The sequence below is a fragment of the Lactuca serriola genome, chromosome 3 (genome assembly GCF_051521515.1).
Source record: "Lactuca serriola cultivar US96UC23 chromosome 3, Lser_US96UC23_V15, whole genome shotgun sequence".
Lineage (NCBI taxonomy): Eukaryota > Viridiplantae > Streptophyta > Magnoliopsida > Asterales > Asteraceae > Lactuca > Lactuca serriola.
In genome coordinates this window covers 111,523,012-111,542,295 of record NC_136410.1, presented here as the reverse complement: position 1 = coordinate 111,542,295, position 19,284 = coordinate 111,523,012, and the positions used below count along the sequence as shown (strand labels likewise).

Below are 19,284 nucleotides of genomic sequence, written 5' to 3'. Positions count from 1 at the left end.
TCTAGAATGCCACCATGGATCAATTCTTGATCTAATCAAGAATACCCGATCTGATATCAATTGTTGAGCATCAACGCTACCGGTTAATCTAAAACCAATTGGTGTTAGAAATGGCGCAACCTTACCCATATAGCGCATTCATCCCTCCAGGACCAGACATTCGATTGTAGCACTCCAGGCAATCGTGCGAGGACTTGGTCAATGCCATTTTTGACCCCCAACAATCCCCCCCCCCCCCCTCAGAAATTGCTCCTTGAGAGAATCGAAATCTCGCCACTGGCTTTGATACCAATTGTAGAGGTGTTGATTATGATGGCATGTGCGGAATAAGAAAAGATCTAGTGAAGCATCGTAGTAACTAAAGAACACAAGGAGTAAATAAATCTTGGCAAGCTCATATTAGATCTAGAAAGAACATACAAAGTGGGTCTTCTATAAATTCTCTCTCTAGTCTAACACTCCAAATAGTTTCTTACATAATGGGAGTCACTCACTTCTTATTTATAGGAAAGACTCAACTCATTTACACATACAAGATACTCGACATCCAAGCGTAACTTTGCACCCTAATAGAATCCCCTTTATTACCCCGCCCCCGATTGATTTTGGGCTTTTTTTTTTGCTAAACGAAGTTGCTATTTAGGCTAAAAGAAACTATTTTTTAGGTAACAAATAATCATTTATAGCAGAATTTTACATGTTAAAAATAAAAAAGTTATGGTATCTTAAAAACACTATACTAACAACTTAAAAACATGTATTTTGATGAATTTTGGAAGCTTAAAATCATGTTATTGTTATTATATTTATATAATTAATATATTTAAATATATGTTTAATTTATTAACAGGTCCCCATGGGGGTTCGGGACAGGATTGTCTACCTCCACCCCTGCCCGAGAAATTAAAACGGGGGTTAACCTTGCCCCCGCCCCCGTCCCCACCCCCGATTTTTTTTTTTAATTTCTCCAAATGGGACTGGCCCCCACAGGAACAAGGTCCCACAGGACTTTTTGACATCCCTACTTAAAAATACTTTAATAAAAATAATATTAACATGCACGAATGATCCCTATGGTTTGGTCCAATCTACGCACCTAGTCCTAGTGTTACTGTTCTGTTCATTTTGTCCAATATAACACCCATGTGCCAAGCTAGCAGGGGATATTTTTGTATCTTAAATATTGATGTCATATTACTACCACATTAAGGATACCGAAGCATTTCATTATGAGTTGGCCTATACATAAAACAATGGTGAATTGGCCTATACATGAAATAATGGTGAATTGGCCTATACATGCAACAATGGGAGAAATTAATATAGTATATAGATATGGTATTGTTGCTTCATTTTTCTGAATTTTCAACAATGGAATGTGATAGAGTGTCAAGGCATTGGCAAAAAAAACTAGAATATCAAATGATGAAGGTGTTAGTCAAAGGGTAAAAGGAAAAGGGGTTATCGTAGGGAGTTGAAAGAAAGGGGATATTATCCCTAGAATGTTAAACATTGACTTTTCTTGGTTTAACAATGTTTTCTGCATGTATTTTTTTGTTCTTTTTAATTGTTTTTAACTTCGAATTATCATTCGGTGTTGTTTAAACAATGGTTAACTACAATCTCATAGATGGTTTGTTTAATGGTTCTTTAAACAATGGTTAACTTTGTTATCACTACAAAAAACTATGCCCTTAGCGGCGACACAATTACCGACGACGAAGGATTTTAGCGACGACCCTACCATTTGTCGCAGCTAAAAGCCTTCGTCGTCGGTAATTGTGTCGCCGCAAAATGATTCTCACCCGAATCCGTGTTTTCCCCCTCTGATAGATCTCATCCATTCGATCGAGTATCTAATCCAACAGTTGGGGCCTCTTATCCGCACAGACCTAATATCGGCGACATTCGTGTCGCCGCTAATATTCAAAAAAGTCATCGATAATAGTGGTCTAAAAAAAGACGCGATACCCTTCCCTCCAGATAGTCAACGCTGTTGATTCGCGTCGCCGGTAAAGCATAAATTGTTGCTGACACAAAAGAATATTTTATGTTAGTCGGAGGGTATCAAGATATCTCGAGAGCATTAGCCAACCCTCCAGAGGGTATGGAAGTTGATAACTGGAAGAAAGCAGTTGAGTATTTCCAAACGAACGAACATAGAATTGCTTCAGACAGGAACAAAAAAGTTCGTGAAATGCAAACAAATGTGAATCGGGGGGGGGGGGGTCGAGCTCGTATGGCGGTACTTGTTATAAGAAGGTAACGTACGATACATGTAATTAATTATTTAAAATATAATCTAATTTTTAAAGTTAATCTGAACCTTAAGAGAGTGGAAACGTTTCGCAAAGCTCATACCGATAGAGATGGTGTATTTGCTAATGCTGAGGCGGAACAATAATATGTAAGTATTTAATTATAATTTTATCATATAATTAAATGTTTATTTATACTTAATTGTTACTCACTTTGGGGAGTTACAGAATCGGTTAGTCGGAGAGCTCTTAGAACAAACCCAAGGTGAAAGTGAGTTAACACCCGCTCAAGAAAGAGCTTCTTTTAAGAAAGTATTAGGAGAGCGATGTGGCCATATCAGAGGCATCGACCGTAAAACTTCTGCTCTCCCACCGATTTCACAGCCATCACAACCAACACCACAACCATCACAACCATCACAGGTAAAACAATCTACTTTGGTTTTTTGTGGTGATTATTTGCAAAAAGCTTTGGTAATTAGGATTTTGTCCCAAGTGGAAGAAATAGCAATGTACTTTGGTTTTTTGTCTTAGTTTAAAAATAGCAATCTACTTTTGCATCATAAAATGCATGTTAATTTGGTAATTTTGGTTTTGTGGTGATTATTTGCTAAAAGCATTAATAAATGGGTTTTTGTCCCAAGTGCAAGAAATAGCAATGTACTTTGGTTTTTTGTCATAGTTTAAAAATAGCAGTCTACTTTGGTATCATAAAATGCATGTTGATTTGGTAATTTTGGTTTTGTGGTGATTATTTGCTAAAAACTTTGGTAATTAGGTTTTTGTCCCGAGTGCAAAAAATAACAACGTACTTTGGTTTTTTGTCTTAATTTAAAAATAACAATCTACTTTAGCACCATAGAATTCATGTTGATTTGGTAATTTTGGTTTTGTGGTGATTATTTGCTAAAAACTTTTGAAATTAGGTTTTTGTCCCAAGTGCAAAAAATAACAACGTACTTTTGTTTTTTTGTCTTAGTTTAAAAATAGCAATCTACTTTAGCATCATAAAATGCATGTTGATTTGGTAAGTTTGGTTTGTGGTGATTATTTGCTAAAAACTTTGGTAATTGGGTTTTTGTCCCAGGTGCAAGAAATAGCAATGTACTTTGTTGTTAATTATGTAGTTGAAAAATCTTCATGCAAGGCTCAACGACCCGACATGTAGGGATGAACTTTATTTGTTTTTTCAATCCCAAAATAATCGAGTAAACGATGGGAACGAAGATGATGGTATGTAGGGATGAGTATTATTTGTATATTACAGTTGTTGTCACACTTTGCTACTTGTTAGATTGTAAAAAATTTTGTTGTTTTCTGTAATTACCGGCAACACTATTACCGACGATATTATTGCTTTTTATATTTAATCAGATGTTATGTAATTATCATGCGACAGTGTTACCGGAGACATTATTACTTTTTATATTTAATCGAATGTTATGTAATTACCGACGACACTATCACTTTTGATATTTAACCGGATATTTGCTTTGTAATTAGCGTCGACACTATTATTTTTGATATTTAATCGAATGTTGTTATTTTTGATATTTAATCGAATGTTGTTATGTAATTACCAGCGACATTATTACTAGCAACAAAAATCGTTGATTAAAAAAAATTAAAAAATGAAAATTGTTATTACCAGCGACATCATTATTACCGATGACATCATCATTAGCGGCGACAATTCTCATTAGCGGCGACAAGTTAATCAATAGCAACGAAGCAGTAACAACGACTTATTACCGGCGACATGTCACTGCTATTACTATTATCGGCGACCAGGGCCGGTCCATAGCTTTTTAATGCCCCGGGCGAAAAAACTTAAAAATGCCCCAAGACTTTTATTAAATCTACCTACAACATAAATTAGCTAGTTTCTTTTTTCAAACAACTTCATATCCATTAAAACTTAAACTAGCAAACATCACTAAAACATTTTATTTGTGCTTTGTGAATTAAAAAATATAATTACTACGATCTTTTGTATGAATTATAAAAATCAGTTAATACATCATAGTTAACAATAGCATGATTAACAAGTATAGTGTATCTCCATTTTATTTAATTTTTTTACAAAAAAAAAATTATAACCATGACATAAACAAAATTGTAAATTGTGATCACAAAAACTAGATACATTAAACTGTTACAAACACACTACTCCAAATGTTAATATCTTGAATGTCATATGAAAATTTAAAACAAAAAATGTCAAGGTCTTCGTTTGTGATATAATCTCAAAATTGAAACAAATACTCTTTAAATCCACTGTGAACAAAGTATTTTGTCAGCAACACAAACATTTTAAGAATTGCAGCAGTACCCACTTAAGGAAATCAGCCTTATACGGGCATCAAATCCAAGGGCATAATCGTCCATCCAAGCTATCCCTTTAATATGCCTTGAAACCATACTCCATCAAGGGCAGAATTGTCCATAGAGGGGAAACACTTTTAAAATCTAAACCAACCAAAACAAGGCAAAGATTACCTTGCAGCCGTGAAAAAATCGAGAGAAAAACACAGATCAGAAAAAAATGATATCTAGAAAAGATAAGCATTAGACTAAGCACCGGTAATTCCGTAAGAAAAGGAGCAAGATCATCGAAAGATGAAAGGCATCCAAAAAACGAAAAAATATTTCTTCTTGTTCTCAACAGAAATCCAGAGGCAAGAGAGTAGAGAGTTTATAGAAACTAAGGTTCTTCACAGAAATCGGGAGACGTATCTATTGCGTATCCAAAGAAGAGTCTCTTAACCAATCGACGATTGGGAAAAGCAATCGACTTCTTGTCTTCTACATCCTGCCCTTTCATCTTTCTAGGCGGCCACTGGGAAGATGGGAACCAGACTCCAATAGTCGAAGCGCGTGACATGGTTGATCGTAGATGCTGAATTCCTTTGGGCCAAATACCTATAATATTAACATTATGGACGAAATTTATGCCCCTCATCTCTTGCTGCCATGGGCCTATGCCCAATTCGCCCAGGTATCAGGGCCGGCCCTGCCGGCGACAATTTGACCTTTTAGCGGCTATCTTTTTCCTTGTAGTGTATGTTTAATAGTTAGATATATGTTTGTTTTTTTAGTGGTTTGTTTAACTTCGAATTAAGCTTTGCTTCTAATTAACACAATTGGGTCGTCAATGAATCAATTAAGCCAACAAAACTATCAATTTCATTGATCTCCCAAAAGTTAGATTGCATTATACAACCAATTACATGTGCACAACATTATCGTCTTCAATTTCCGACTATCATCTTCAAGTTTGTTTATAAGACCTCGATAACCCTGGGATTTGGCAGAACGTAAACATGTTTCCTTGTCACCCTAACCAATGAACCTATAACATGGTCTATGTAAAGTTCAAATTCAAACACCTTAACCAGTACAAGGGTGGGCATTGGTCCACCCAAATAAATTTGAGTTTATATATATATATATATATATATATATATATATATATATATATATATATATATATATATATATATATATATATATATATATATTAAAATTTTTATAAATTACACTGACCTTAACATCATTATTTCACAAGGGTTAGGCTAAAAATAACCTAGAGCATTTCACCTTCTTCGTACAAGCATAAACTCATCTTCATGGATTGTTATTAGTCCATAAAGTGTGTATAACACGGTTGGTAGACCGAAATTGCATTTTGTTTTTGATGATTTATGATTTCGTGATTAGTGAAAGAAATTAGGGAGAAGGGTGTCAAGGACATAATGATCATTCAAAGAGTTTTTAATGGGCATTAAAGTGAAAAGTCAAAAATGCGTCCATCATACAAGGCACGGCATCCTCACAAGGGGACTAGGCATGTAGCATGGTTTTATTTGGAGGATGGTTTGAGTTAGAAAAAAAAAAAAAAAAAAGTTAAGGATTAGATGAACATAATTAATCAAATGATATAGACCATTTGTGTTATTTAATGTAAAGTTAAACAATACAATTTTAGTTTTTTGACTTTTTTCATGTGCGTGGATTTGTTTAAGAGAAAGAAAATCTTAATTTTGGTTGTATTCCTTTTCTCTCAACGGTAAAGCTCATGACCACACCTAACATAAGTTGCTCTTGTATACCTCTCATGGCCAGATCTTCAAATATACATCAAATTTATTTCCAAAAGTAGAAACTAACTGTATAATGCTTTGTTTTTACATTTTGTTTAACACATAGACTAATTAAAAAAAATATATTTACAATATACATCTCTCATCAAATATTAAAAATACATTTTTATTATAAAATCAAAAAAATCTATGAACCCTAATCAATTTAATCAATGTTTTACAGCCATTACAGATACAAAGCAAAATCTTATAAAAACCATAATAACTTTTAAAACAGCCACGTACCAATAAGAGTATTTTTTATTTGTGTGTTTGAGTAATTGGTTTTTGAAGTCTCTTACTATATACATGTTTAACTTAAACGTTTTCCTCTACAACCTCCTCACTTCTCCACTCTACCTAATACATGTATACATGTGTGTATATATATACACACACATGTATCTATATCTATATCTTCATCTTCCTCAACACTAATTCATTCTCAAGAACACACACGAATCAACTACTGGGGAAGATGACGACTAATCATACATTCATTTTCGAAAAATCCCTTTTTATTATTTGCATTTTGATATGCATTTCATTGCTTTCTCTTGAGGCCAAGGCAGCCACCAAGAAGTATCAGTTTAATGTAAGTTAATTTGTAGTTTTGCAATGTCGTGATATATAGCTAGTTTCTGTGGTTTTTAAATTTTAATTCACCATGGTTGCTAAAACCCGTTTGGCCACAATAGTTTATTGGTTTCGTTGCAATGTTTGTTTCGTATATTATAGAAAATGATTGTGTTATATTCTTATATCTGAAAAAGGTCGAAGTGAAGAACGTTAGCAGATTGTGCCATGCAAAACCAATTGTAACTGTAAATGGGAGGTTTCCAGGTCCAACAGTTTACGCTCGAGAAGGCGATAGAGTTCTTATCAACGTTTCAAACCATGCCCAATACAATATGTCCATTCATTGGTATGAGGTTTAGAAATTATTTATTATACAAACAAACGCATATATACAAAATATATCTTTTCTTTTAAGCTTGTTATATATCTCTCCATTTTGTGACCTTTATACGTCTCACTCAATGACTCATAAGATTGGTTTATACTATTGAAGTAAAAACGATATTTTATTCTATCATATTTGTTGGTGTTTTATGGCTCTCTTTTTTAGGCATGGTCTGAAACAGTATGCTAACGGGTGGGCTGATGGACCGGCGTACATCACACAATGCCCGATCCAGACCGGGAATAGCTACGTTTATGACTTTAACATTACCGGCCAAAGAGGGACCCTTTGGTGGCATGCACATATTCTATGGCTCAGAGCAACTGTTTATGGTGCTATTGTAATTTTACCTAAACAATCAGTGCCATTTCCATTCCCACGACCCGATGGAGAACAAGTCATCGTGTTTGGTAAACTATATGTGTACTTTGAACGTACTTTCATCGTTAAATGTTTCTCAAATCGGATAAATTAAAAACACAAAATATTTGTTATTCGTAGGTGAATGGTGGCATGCGGATGTTGAACAGGTTGTGAAGCAAGGGAACGCTTTAGGTTTGCCACCAAATATGTCCGACGCGCACACGATCAATGGAAAACCGGGCCCACTTTTTCCATGTTCTGAGAAACGTATGTATAAGCTAATTATACTCATCAATAATCTATTCATTAATGCATTTTACATCTTGTAACTTTATTTATTTTGGGATTTTTTTTTTCATTTTAGATACGTTTGCTATGGAAGTTGAGCAAGGAAAGAAATACCTCTTGAGAATAGTCAACGCTGCACTCAACGACGAACTATTTTTTGCAATCGCCGGCCACAACATGACGGTGGTGGAGATCGATGCAGTTTACACAAAACCATTCACCACAAATGCTTTACTAATAGCCCCAGGCCAAACAACGAATGTGATCGTCTCCGCCAACCAGACTCCCGGCCGCTACTTCATGGCGGTGCGACCATTCCAGGATGTTCCAATTCCGGTTGACAACAAAACAGCCACCGCCATTTTCCAATATAAAAACATTCCGACCACCGTCATCCCTACACTCCCTGTTCTACCATTACCTAATGACACCAACTTTGCTTTAAGTTATAACCAAAAGCTCCGGAGCTTAAACACCCCTAAATTTCCGGCGAATGTGCCGTTGAAAGTTGACCGGAACTTGTTTTTCACTATCGGGCTTGGGAAGAGTGATTGTGCTACGTGCCTCAATGGTACTCGACTTTCTGCATCCTTGAACAACATAACGTTTGTGATGCCGGAAAGTGGACTTCTTCAAGCTCATTATTTTAACATGAAAGGAGTGTTTAGAACTGATTTTCCTGATAAGCCTCCGAAGGCTTTTAACTACACTGGTGCTCCGCTTACTGCTAATCTTTTCACTTCTAAGGGAACACGGTTGAGCAAAATCGCATTTAATTCCACCGTTGAATTGGTCATACAGGATACCAATTTGTTAAGCGTTGAATCGCATCCTTTTCATCTTCATGGGTTCAATTTTTTTGTTGTTGGAACTGGCATTGGCAACTTTGATTCTTCTAGGGATCCGGCCAAGTATAACTTGGTTGATCCACCGGAGAGGAACACCGTCGGTGTTCCCACCGGTGGTTGGGCTGCCATTCGATTCCGAGCTGATAATCCAGGTATCGATCGTCTTACCACAAACAAAACACACACATATAGACACAACGTTAAAATCCATATGTAACTAATTCTTGTATAGGTGTTTGGTTCTTTCACTGTCATTTGGAGTTGCACACCGGATGGGGATTAAAAACGGCGTTTGTGGTGGAAAATGGGTCGGAAAAAGATCAAGTGGTTCGTCCTCCACCAAAGGATCTTCCATCGTGCTAACCAATAAGTGTACATATTCTGATAAAGGTTGCGGTTTGTTTGAGAGTTTGACAAGGAATGAAACTGGAAAAAGAAAAAAAAAATCATGTTTCATACTTTGTTGTGTGTATTTTTAAAACAATTGTTTCATTTTTTTTTATTAAGTTGACATGTCAATTGTCACATGTAAACTTTGACGTTATTTGTGTTATCCTTCATAAGATATCTATTTTATTTTTATTTTTTTTTTGGAAACGGCAAACGAATTAAGTGGAGCCTACTCGCAATATTTCAACGAGCACCCCGGGTTCGAGCTCCTTTACAGGGCAAACCCAGCCCCCATAGGGATTTCCATGGAAAAATTCCCCACATGTGGCACCACAAGAGGTAGTTTAAGGAAATAGAACTTCCGACCTCACGCCCCACATAGGTATAAAACCCGATGCATCAACCCAGCTAAGCTGGACATCAATTGCCGATATCTATTTTATTAACAGGCCATGTTTCTTTCCACATTGGTTTTCATCAAACTCTTTTTACCTTTATATACCCTTCGCCCTTTTAATTAATATTTCGGAAATCAAATATAGGATACATAAAATTGCCAACCCATGATCTTAGCCTCTTATTTTTCAACCATTTAAGGAGGAATTCCTTTGCCACTACCTAATCATCATAAATGAAGCCCGATTTCCTCTTATTTGAAAGGTTTAATTTTTTTTTTGTTTGTTTGAATCTCAAAATATCAATTGAATTCATGTTTTTGTTTCTCCATAATTCGTTGTTGTTTTTTTCAAGTGAGTTGTCAGTTGGGTATCTTCATTTTGTATAGTTGGAATCGATTTATTTTAATATTTGGATTTGGGATGCACTACGAATCGAAAGTCATGAAGATAAATAAAGACTCCTACTTCTATGTTGTCTGCAGTAACTTTGTTTGATTTTTCAATTAATTTCAATTGCTTTTACTTTGTTTTAATTATGATGGGGATTTATTTTTTGCACGACTAATTATACAAAACAATCAACAATTTCAATGAGTTTATGTATATTGATTACGCGTCTGCCATTGTCTCTACCATCTCCTTCATTATGATATGTCTCTCCCACTTAACCTCCATTAAGTCATGTTAGTGATGTTGATTTCAGTCTAAATACTATTAATTTATTGACTTTGGTGGTTTGATTTCGGGTACACGATTGTTAATTTCAGAGTTTATCAACATCAGGTTATTTTGGGATTCGTTGTATTTCTCAAGTATATTCATGGATTTTTTTGCATTTGGTTATTTTATGGGTATAAGAACCCTGGATTTTTTTTGTCTGGTTTCATACAGATTATGATTTTTTTTACGGTTAGTGCACCCAAGATATTCGACGAAATATATCATAGAATGGGACTCTTTGCCTAGCCTCTTTATTGTTGGTGTTTTTCTATATTTTTGTTAATTTTCTCAATAACCAAATGGGGGTTTAAAGAAGCTTGGTCATTATATTTATCATATTTATTGAGAAATACCTATTGAAAGGAAACTGACGAGTCAGAAAGATAATGAGGTGATACAGAAGAACATATTTGAGGAAGTTTATGGAAGCTACATGTGTTTATAATGTGCATGAAATAACAAATGCGTATTCAACCCCTTTTCAAAATTTATAACACATCTCTGTTGATAAGGTGGTAGGGGAGGTGAGGGGATTGTATAATTATTAATATTCCTTGTCACAACTATTGATATGTGGGATTTTTTTCCGTTGATTATTCAAATCCAAAATAGATTAAATACGATTGGTCATGTAGTTTGACTATTGTGATAAGCCAAGCACATATGTGCATATTAATTATTAGTTCTATGACGTGTTCTATCAAAAAATAGCAATTAGTTTATGTCTATTACAACATCTCAACTGTACTGCATTTTGTTGAGCAAAGTTTTGTATATGTGGTGCAAAAATATGATGCTAAATTGAGGATAATTATGGTTTATTTGGCAAAAATTATCTTCATAGTCTATGCATGATGTTTGTATAGATGTTATGACAAATTTCTCTTTTTGTCCCAAAACTAAAAAAATGATCATCAAATGTGCGCAGTTCTTATGCAGCTCATAATTTTTTTTTCCAAAACTTACCGGGAAAATAATATTTTGGATCACTGTTAATTGAAAGATGATTGGATTGGTTTTTTTGACATTTTTGTCCCTGATAAATAGAAACATCTTTTTAAGTTTGGAGTAAGTAAATCTCATTTAATTGTCATGGATCACTTTTAGTTGAAAGATTGAAAATTTTCCTTTTGTTTTAGCATGTTTGTCCCTGACAGATTTCAAGATTTTTGTCCATCCAAAATCAGTTTTGACATTTTTGTCCCTACAATAAAGTTGACATTTTAACAATTAAAAAAATGATGTTCGTGTAAGTAAATTCAAGAATATTTTGAAACAATAACAACCATGAGAACGCGCTATCATTTCAGCTTCATCTTTTGCATATGAAGCTAAATTACGGTTTAGAATTAAAAATCTTCCCTAGAAGAGAACGCGTTATCATTTTAGCCTCATCTTTTGCATATATTCTTAGTGTAACAAAAAAAAAGCTTCAAGTTCAGAGTTTTGGTTGTTTCTAGTATAGGAAAGAAATAGTAATCTACTTTTGAGTCTAAGAAAAAAAATAACAATTTGCTTTTTGGACTAAAGAAGGAAATAACAATGATCCCTTATCTCTTTCTCTTCTTGACAGGTCTCTAATTTGTAGCCAAAATTAAAATTTCAAAGTCATAACGATGTTGCCATGTTCATCTTCATAGTAACACCACCATCAAGACTTCATCATTGGGTTTTGTTTTGAAAAAAATAAGGTGTCGAAACTGCAATGGGTGGGAAAATATCAGTGAATGGTGAGTGTGGGAGATGATATATGTATATACATTCTTTACTCTTCTAATTGTTGGAACCTGAAAGTGAACCTCTAGCAATCTCTATCTTTTGGTTGTTCTGGAGTCTCCGAAGTGAATGGTGTTCCAGAGTCAGCCTGTGGTCCGAAGTTAAATTGGTGTCCGGAATAAAGAAAATGTTCAAGTGTTGATGTTCCGAGTTGGTGTATGCTTCCGAGTCAATTTATCCGTCTATATTAATTACTTTTGTCATTTAGTTTAATGTAACGTATCATAGGACTTAGTCTCTTTTGTCAACTTAGATAATCAGAGTAACTTTATTATCCGGTCCTATGTGTGTGTTTGGTTAGTACGATGTAACTTGTTCTCCTATTTAAGGAGCATCGAATGACAAAACTAAATGACGGATCGTTTTCTCCAAAGATATATATTTTTTCATTTACTTCACTTGCACCTTTCACTCAAATCATTCTTTCAAATATTCCTTGTGTTCATTTATTCTCTTTAATTTGATCATATTCATAGTCTCATATTTAATACTTGAAGTACTTTGTTGATTCTCATATTCAGTCTTGACTGGTCTTGCCAGACTTGACTAGAACTATTAATCAAAAGCAGACATTGATCTTAAGCATTAACTCAAGGTTTGAAATTTCAAGTCTTGTCCCTGCGCAATCAGATCCTTGTTCTTACAATTAGTATCAGAGCTTGAGTGGTACGTTGTCCTTTAAATCCATAAGAACATATTAAAGTTGATTCGAGATTACCTTGGTATTTCAATCATTTCTATGTTCAGGATAAAAGTTCTTCTATATACTACTTTTTCTTAAGATATCGTAATTTCAATGGCTGCTTCTAATTCTCAACAAATGTACTCAATGTAAATAGCAAATAGCGTGGGTTGCCCTACATGTGACCCATTGCTAGTTCTTGAAGAGTGTGATCACTGGAAAGTCAGAATGGAAAGATTTTTACTTGGAAAATAAAAAGGTGAATCTATCTGGAGATCCATTAAAGAAGGTTCGCATGTTCCAATTCGAACCATTGTTAGAGATGTTGCTGCAACTCTCTTGGGACAGGATCAACAACGACAAGCACCTCTCACCACTGATGATCTTCAAAAGCTGCATGCAGATCGAGTTGCTTTTTCTGAAATGGTGTTTGGTGTTCCACCTTCTCTCTTTGAGCACATCAAACTGTGCAAATACGCAAAAGGGATTTGGGACACACTTCAAGATTTGTTCGAAGGATCAGAGAACATGAAGGATAAGCGTCTAACCTCGGTTGTCAATGAGTTCGACACTTTCACTACAACACCTGGTGAATTTGTTGCCTCGTCCTCAAACAGATACTGAATCGTCATCAACAACATGACAGCTCATGGGATAGTCCGAACCCCACTTGAGTACAATCTCAAGTTCATCAACAGCCTCAGAAAGGGGTGGGGAAATGTGAAATCATGTCTTCAGAGTAATGGATCTCTGAAAAAGCCAAATTTCTACCAACTTTTCAATGAGCTTTACGGTAGTGAATCAAATGTTGCACAAACCATGTGTGAATTTACTGGAGGCCCTCTAGCTCTAGTTAGTTCCTACGACCCACAAACTCCGAACCTTATTGTTTTGGACCCTATTGTTGTTGTTCATCATATTCCTCCTGTTCAACCCTCACCTCCAACCATACCTGCTCCCACCTCTAACAACTATCAACCAATGGGTGAACTTAACTCTGAAGAAATGGACTCTGAACTCTGCTTCCAACAAGAGTTTGGCTTACTTTCCATGAAATACAATCGTCCTTTCAACAATCCATATAAAAATCGTTTCCAAGCTTCTCACCAAAACAATCGTTTCTAAGCACCTCACCAAAACAATCCTCAACCTTCCAACATGATGGATAAGCGTCTAACCTCGGTTGTCAATGAGTTTGACACTTTCACTACAACACCTAGTGAATTTGTTGCCTCGTCCTCAAACAGATACTGAATCGTCTTCAACAACATGACAGCTCATGGGATAGTCTGAACCCTACTTGAGTACAATCTCAAGTTCATCAACAGCCTCAGAAAGGGGTGGGGAAATGTGAAATCATGTCTTCAGAGTAATGGATCTCTGAAAAAGCCAAAGTTCTACCAACTTTTCGATGAGATTTAATGTAGTGAATCAAATGTTGCACAAACCCTGTGTGAACTTACTTGAGGCCCTCTAGCTCTAGTTAGCTCCTACGTCCCACAAACTCTGAACCTTATTGTTTTGGACCTTATTGTTGTTGTTCCTCATATTCCTCCTGTTCAACCCTCACCTCCAACCATACCTGCTCCCACCTCTAACAACTATCAACCAATAGGTGAACTTAACTCTGAAGAAATGGACTCTGAACTCCGCTTCCAACAAGAGTTTGGCTCACTTTCCGTGAAATACAATCGTCCTTTCAACAAGCCATATAAAAATCATTTCCAAGCTTCTCACCAAAACAACCGTTTCTAGGAACCTCACCAAAACAACCGTTTCTAGGAACCTCACCAAAACAATCCTCAACCTTTCAACAAACCTTCAGAAAATCCACCATCCTACAAGCCTAACCTTCCCACACAAAATCCCACCTCGGAATCATCACAAATTCTGAAGTCGGAAAAACCCAAGATTGTATGTCACAAATGTGGCCATGCAAACCACTTTGCCAAAGATTGCTTAGCTGATGTCTCATATAAACCCAAGATCAAGGACTCTGCTTACTATGCACATCGAACTCAAGAAATGGCAGAAAGTGAAAAGGCTTTTATTACCACTATATCAAGGGATGTAGAAAGGTATTTGGTCATCTGGAGATGATGATGACATAACCACTGGCAGGAACATGTGTCTTATGGCTCGACAAGAAATAGAATGTGATGAAGGCTACTGGTCATCTGGGTCGGAGAGAGATGATGAAGATGTTGAGCCAAACTACTGCTACATGGCTACCAACGATCCACCTGGTAGAAGCATCATTCAACAGACACTCTATGCTTTGAAGCAAGAAATAATATGGTATATCGATAGTGCTTGCTCCATGCACATGACAGGGCAGAAAGACTTTATGCAAGATCTCAAACTTTCACAGAATGTTGGCTATGTGACGTATGGCAACAACTCCAACTCTTGTTTCTGAGGTTATGGCATTCTTACAAATGGCAACTTCTTATCATGTACTTCAAGAACATCAACAACATCTTCAACAAACTTAAGAGCATGAAGATCACTTGGGTTTTCAACAAGAGAAATATATCTCTTATTAAACAAATCTCTTTCTTCTCCTTCCTCTCGATTTTCACTATAAGCTACCATGAGACAATAAGATCCAAACAAGAAATCAATCTTTAAAAGTGGTTAGAAAATCAATCTTCCAAGATCATCCTTCAAACCTCCATAAGAAACCATAGTTTCCCATGAAATCAACCGGCTTAACACTAATCCATAAAATTGATATTCGTTAACTTTGTATTTCACATGTTTAACGATCACAACCCAAGAATCATACTCCAAATACCCCATGATCACAAGAACTTGAAATTTTTTAGAGAGAAAGTGATTTTGAATGGGTTTTCTAGAGAGAGAAAGCAAAAATCACTTGATTTCTAGTGGAGAAAATCGAATTATGAATAGAACCAAAGATGAATTCGATTTCTAGAATCCAAAAAATCTCTATAACACAAAGATTAAAACTCAAAATGAAGAATCACCAAATCTAGAATGCCACCATGGATCAATTCTTGATGTTAGGGTGCAAAGTCACTCTTGGATGTAGTGTTTTAGGCTTTCCCCTTTGTATGTGTAAATGGGATGAATCTTTCCTATAAATAGGAAGTGAGTGACTCCCATTATGTAAGTGACTCCATTTGGAGTGTTAGACTAGAGAGAGAAACTTTGTACAAACCCATTTGTATATTCTTTCTAGATCTAATAAGAGCTTACAAAGATTTATTTACTCCTTGTGTTCTTGATTTTACATGATGATTCACCAAATCTTTCATATTCCGCACATGCCATCATAATGAACACCACTACAATTGGTATCAGAGCGGGTGTTCTTGATTTGATCAAGAATTGATCCTTGATGGCTTTCTTGATTTGGTTATTCATTTTATAATCTTGGTGGTTTAGAGAGTTTTTGGATTCTAGAAATCGAATTCATCTTTGATTCTATTCATAATTCGATTTTCTTCACTAGAATTCAAGTGATTTTTACTTTCTCTCTCTAGAAAACCCATTCAAAATCACTTTCTCTCTCTAGAATTCTTCAAGTTTTTGTGATCATGGTGGGTTTGCCATATGATTCTTGGATTGTGATCGTTAAAGATGAGAAATACAAAGTCAATGAAGATCAATTTTATGGGTTGGTGTTAAGCAAATTGATTTCATGGGGTAATATGGTTTCTTATGAAGATTTGAAGGATGATCATGGAAGATTGATATTTCAACCACTTTGTAAGATTGTTTGGTTGAATAAAATTGCCTTGTCCATATTAGTCCGTAGTAGAAATCAAAAGGAAGGAGAAGAAAGAGATTTGTTCAATAAGAAATACATTTCTCTAATTGAAAACCCAAATGATCTTCGTGCTCTTAAGTTTGTTGAAGTTCTTGACAATGGAGTTCAATGTGATGTTCTTGATGTTCAAGAAAAAGGAGTTCAAGTTGATGTCCTTGATGAAAAAGTTTTTTGCTCGATTGGAGTTCAAACCGATGATATTTTGTGTTCTTGTGATTCGTTTGAAGGAATGATTCCTTATCGGAAGCCGGTGATCCAAGAAAATCACAAGTATCAAACTCCAAAAGATTTGATTCAAATTCACAAAGTTGATGTTGTGGAAAGTGGGTTTGTTCATGAGATCAAGTCTTCAAGATGCAAAAAGATGAGAAAGAAAAAGAAGAAGAAGATCAATCGCAAAAACAAGCGGGTTTACTCACAAAAATCGTCAAATGTTGTGAAGCCGAAATCCGTGAAGCAAATTTGGGTTCCAAAGCAACAATCTCCAAAGGTTGCATTGAATTTGATGTCAAAACCCAAAAGTGTTGGTGGTTCTTTTGAAGATGTTCTTGGTTTGATGAAGAACACGAAGAACAAGTTGTACATCTCGCATAGTGGGTGGTACAATGTTCAATTTGGATATTTTCTCATTCCAACAAAAGAACCAAGATCTTCTAAATTCGATTTGTTCGTTGAAAACGAAACTCAAATCATGAAAAAGGTATCTCAAATTCTCAAATGGATTCCAAAACGTCCATGATTTTGATTCGTGCTTTATGTTTTTCATATTTTGATCGATTTGCCTCGTTGGATCAAATCCGTTTCAATCCCATTGATGATCCAATAATTTTTTTTTAAAAGATCAAATTCAACCAAAAATAAAATCAAAATTCGTTTACTGTTCATTGATACAACTTTCAAGTCCAATTCTCATGATTCGTTAGTGTTCACATTTTTTTTTGAGCCTAGATCACAAAAAGATTTTGCGAATCATTAAGCCCAAAATGTCATTTAATTGATCTATAATGGCTACTCAATACATTAAGTCCATAATTTCGATAGCTTACTGTTCATATCCAAGTTCTGAGCCCATTTCTTGATATACTAGCTGATTCATCTCTCATCCATAAAATTCGTGAATGTCAACTCCTATTTGGGATTTATATCGGTATTGTTTTCCAAATCATCAGTTGATTGATTGAACATTATAATCGATTTCTTGATCTTCTGTGTTCTTGAATCATATTTCTTTTAGAAATTTATCACCGATTTGATGATGTCATGAAATTTAGTAGATGAAGAACATGAAAGAATTTGCTAACTTCTTTCGATTAATCTGAAAAATCGAATAGAAGGTGTTCGTTGATGTAGATTAGATTTGTAACTTGATTTGTGGTCGATTGTCTTGATTATTGAATCAATTTCACTTCTGGAATTGAACGGTCAAACATTAAGAAAAGTCAAAATCGATTTTTTGTTCAGTGAGTCAAAATTGATTTGGATAGAATTGATACTGAAAGTTAGAATCGATTGTGACTGAGGATTGCTTTTGGATTTGGAATTGATAGTCGATGATCGAAGGAGATGGGTTGGGAATGAACTGAGAATAACAAATTCAGATATTCGTTCGTTGGGTTTGAAGATGGTGTTGAAATCTATTCAAATTGAGTGTTTTGATTGTCGATTTTGAATCGATAGTTTTGGAACGAACTGAGAAATTATTGATGTACGAAGTTATATGATCGATAGTTTTGATAACGGACTGGAAAAAGGTTTTGAGAAGTTGATTGAGAAGTAAAATCGATTTTGGGGATCGATTTCGATGGAATATGTGTATTTGTTTTGGGAAGATTTGTTGAGTGATGTTCGAAGAATTGATATTGGAATCGATTATGCGAAGTCAAGGATTAAAGGCAGTCAATTTTTGATGTTATGGATTCAATGGTCGAACAGTTTCTTGGGATTGTAAGATGCGAATGTTTCAGGTTGAAATCGATGATTTGGGAATCAAGTTGTTGTGATGAAAAAGCTAATTCGTGGCTCACTGGAAATCGTTATTTGAAGTCAATTGATGAACAGATGACGAAAAATCGAACAAATGGGTTTTGGTTTTGGATTCATTAGTTTGGAATTGAAGGTTTGTGTTGATGCGGATGACGACAATTGTGTGGTTAATGGTAAAACAAGATTCGCATATGAGTGAATCAAAATCAAGTTCGCATCTGGGTTTCAAACATGAGTTCGCATTTAGTTAATTGGGTTAGAGATGCGAAGTATTTTCATCCATGGTTCGCATCCATGTTTCAGTCACGTGCAAAGAATTTGACTGAACCTGCGAAGTACTGTGAAACATTCAAGGATTGGGGAAGAAAACACACAAGTTTCGAAATTAGTCCCTAATCTTTTCACGAAATGACAGTTTATACCCAATTTGCGAATGGGAAATAAAAGCTGAGAAATTGCAGAATTTTCAGTTCTGGTCCCTGCAGTTTGTGCAAATTTACGCTTTATGCCCGGTTTCGCAAATGGGCTAGAGTTTCACATATTTGACTGTTTTTGGCGCAACGGGTCCCTGAAAGTTTCAGAAAGTGACAATTTCTACCCGAATTTCGGAAAATCTTGCAACTTTCACCCAAAAAGTCAAAAAAAATTTCAAAAATTAAAATTTTTTTGTGGCTTT

At 35.3% G+C, this 19,284-nt stretch overlaps 1 protein-coding gene across 1 annotated transcript; it reads left to right on the top strand.

The window, feature by feature from the left end:
• Nucleotides 1–6,832: 6,832 nt before the first annotated feature.
• LOC145093045 (laccase-11-like) lies at nt 6,833–9,416 on the top strand. Its single transcript, XM_079031082.1, has 6 exons — nt 6,833–6,995; nt 7,174–7,325; nt 7,530–7,774; nt 7,866–7,994; nt 8,092–9,015; nt 9,096–9,416. The coding sequence occupies exons 1-6, from the start codon at nt 6,879–6,881 to the stop codon at nt 9,224–9,226; spliced, it is 1,698 nt and encodes a 565-aa protein (XP_078887208.1). The 5' UTR covers nt 6,833–6,878; the 3' UTR covers nt 9,227–9,416.
• Nucleotides 9,417–19,284: the final 9,868 nt, after the last annotated feature.

What these genes read in the sequence shown, in the direction of transcription:
- LOC145093045 (XM_079031082.1), top strand. Translation starts at nt 6,879, where the DNA reads ATGACGACTAATCATACATTCATTTTCGAAAAATCCCTTTTTATTATT. An exon ending in CCAAGAAGTATCAGTTTAAT is followed by an intron (nt 6,996 to 7,173) that starts GTAAGTTAATTT and finishes TATCTGAAAAAG; the next exon opens with GTCGAAGTGAAGAACGTTAG. An exon ending in TACAATATGTCCATTCATTG is followed by an intron (nt 7,326 to 7,529) that starts GTATGAGGTTTA and finishes TCTCTTTTTTAG; the next exon opens with GCATGGTCTGAAACAGTATG.